Genomic DNA, 1,941 nt, shown 5'->3' on the forward strand with positions numbered 1-1,941 from the left:
TGTCTCCCAGGCTGGAGCGCAGTGGCTGGATCTCAGCTCACTGCAAGCTCCGCCTCCCGGGTTTACGCCATTCTACTGCCTCAGCCTCCCGGGTAGCTGGGACTACAGGTGCCCACCACTGCACCTGGCTAATTTTTTGTATTTTTTGGTAGAGAGGGGGTTTCACCGTGTTAGCCAGGATGGTCTTGATCTCCTGACCTCGTGATCCGACCGTCTCGGCCTCCCAAAGTGCTGGGATTACAGGCTTGAGCCACCGCGCCCGGCCATGTGTTCTTGTTTCTTCACATCCTTGCTAGCTCTGGATATGACCTGTGAAACCTTAAAAAAAGGCTTCTCCTATCCCATTTCAGACCACCTTTATCAGAATCTCCTAGGGTTAAGAACTAGGCATCAGTGTTTATTTATTTATTTAAATTAAATTTTTTGGTAGAGATGGGGGTCTTGCTATGTTGCCCAGGCTGGTCTCAAACTCCTGAACTCAAGCAATCCACCTGCCTTGGCCTCCCAAAGTGCTGGGATTATAGGCATGAGCTAATGTGCCCAGCCCATTTTTTGTTTTGAGACAGGGTCTTCCTCTCTCACCCAGGCTGGAATGCAGTGGTGGCATCACTTGACCTGGGCTCAAGTAATCCTCCTGCTCAGTCTGCAGGGTAGCTGAGACTATAGGCATGCACCACCACACCTGGCTGATTTTAATTTTTTTAGCAGAGACAGGGTTTTCCTATGTTGCCCAGGCTGGTCTCGACCTCCTGGGCTCAAGCAATCCCCCTGCCTCAGCCTCCCAAAGTGCTGGGATTATAGGTTATAGGTGTGAGCCACCATGCCAGGCTTGCATCAGTGTTTATTTTTAGTTTTAATTTTTGTAGAGACGGAGTCTTGCTCTGTCCCTCAGGCTGCAATGCTGGAGTGCAGTGGTGCGATCTTGGCTCACTGTAACCTCCGCCTCCTGAGTTCAAGTAATTCTCCTGCCTCAGCCTCTCAAGTAGCTGGGAGTACAGGCACACACCGCCATGCCCGGCTAATTTCTTTTGTATTTTAGCAGAGACAGGGTTTCCCCATGTTGCCCAGGCTGGTCATGAACTCCTGATCTCAGGCAATCCTCTTGCCTTGGCCTCCCAAAGTGGTAGGATTACAGGCGTGAGCCACCGCGCCCGGCCACATCAGTGTTTTTTCAAAAGCTCATCAGGGTGAAAAGGATATGTAGCCCAGTCTTGTGAATCTTCTCATTCACTGATTCAACAAATACTGCACTACCAACCACATAATTAGTACAAAGCCAGGCAACAAATAGTTGAATTCTTAATAAAAAAATAAAATAAAAACATGCTTCAATTTTCCTCCAGAGAATGAGAGGCAGGGGACAATAAAAACCAATCTCTATCACCTAACCTAGTGGGCACTAAGAGGCTGACCTCATTTGCTTTGAGGACAAGGTTGCTTCTCACCCCTTCCGCATCTCTTTTCCTTCTTAATGAGCCCTTAAAGAGATGCAGCAGAGTTGGGAGATGGCTCAGGGAAGACAGCAGAGTGGAAAGGTCAAGCTGAAAGGTAAAGGGAGGGGATAGAAGCAGATTACCTGTCGACCATCTTCTTAAGTCCCATCACCCTTTGAAAACTCTGCAAGAAAAGGTAGTTCTGTTGATCTGCCTTGGTCTCCAGAACTTCACCCCTAGAACCCTATTCTAATGAGAGACATAGACCTTTTTTTTTTTTTTTTGAGACAGAGTTTTGCTCTTGTTGCCTAGGCCAGAGTGCAGTATAGACCTTTTTTTTTTTTGAGACCGAGTCTTACTCTGTCGCCCAGGCTGGAGTGCAGTGGCACAATCTCAGCTCACTGCAACCTCTGCCTCGGTTCAAGCGATTCTTGTGCCTCAGCCTCCCAAGTAGCTGTGATTATAGGCATGTGCCACCATGCCCAGCCAATTTTTGTGTTTTTAGTAG

The 1,941-nt window shown here is 48.2% G+C and overlaps 1 protein-coding gene across 1 annotated transcript in view; it reads right to left on the reverse strand.

Annotated features, from left to right (window-relative positions):
• LOC105502000 (chromosome unknown open reading frame, human C1orf189) overlaps nucleotides 1-1,941 on the reverse strand; it is a 17,203-nt gene that overhangs the window by 5,508 nt on the left and 9,754 nt on the right. The window contains exon 2 of the mRNA XM_011928211.1: nucleotides 1,577-1,617. Within this exon, the coding sequence (XP_011783601.1) occupies nucleotides 1,577-1,617 (41 nt within the window). The remainder of the gene's footprint in view (nucleotides 1-1,576; nucleotides 1,618-1,941) is intronic.

The sequence above is a fragment of the Colobus angolensis genome, unplaced genomic scaffold (assembly GCF_000951035.1).
Source record: "Colobus angolensis palliatus isolate OR3802 unplaced genomic scaffold, Cang.pa_1.0 Scaffold77, whole genome shotgun sequence".
Classification (NCBI taxonomy): domain Eukaryota; kingdom Metazoa; phylum Chordata; class Mammalia; order Primates; family Cercopithecidae; genus Colobus; species Colobus angolensis.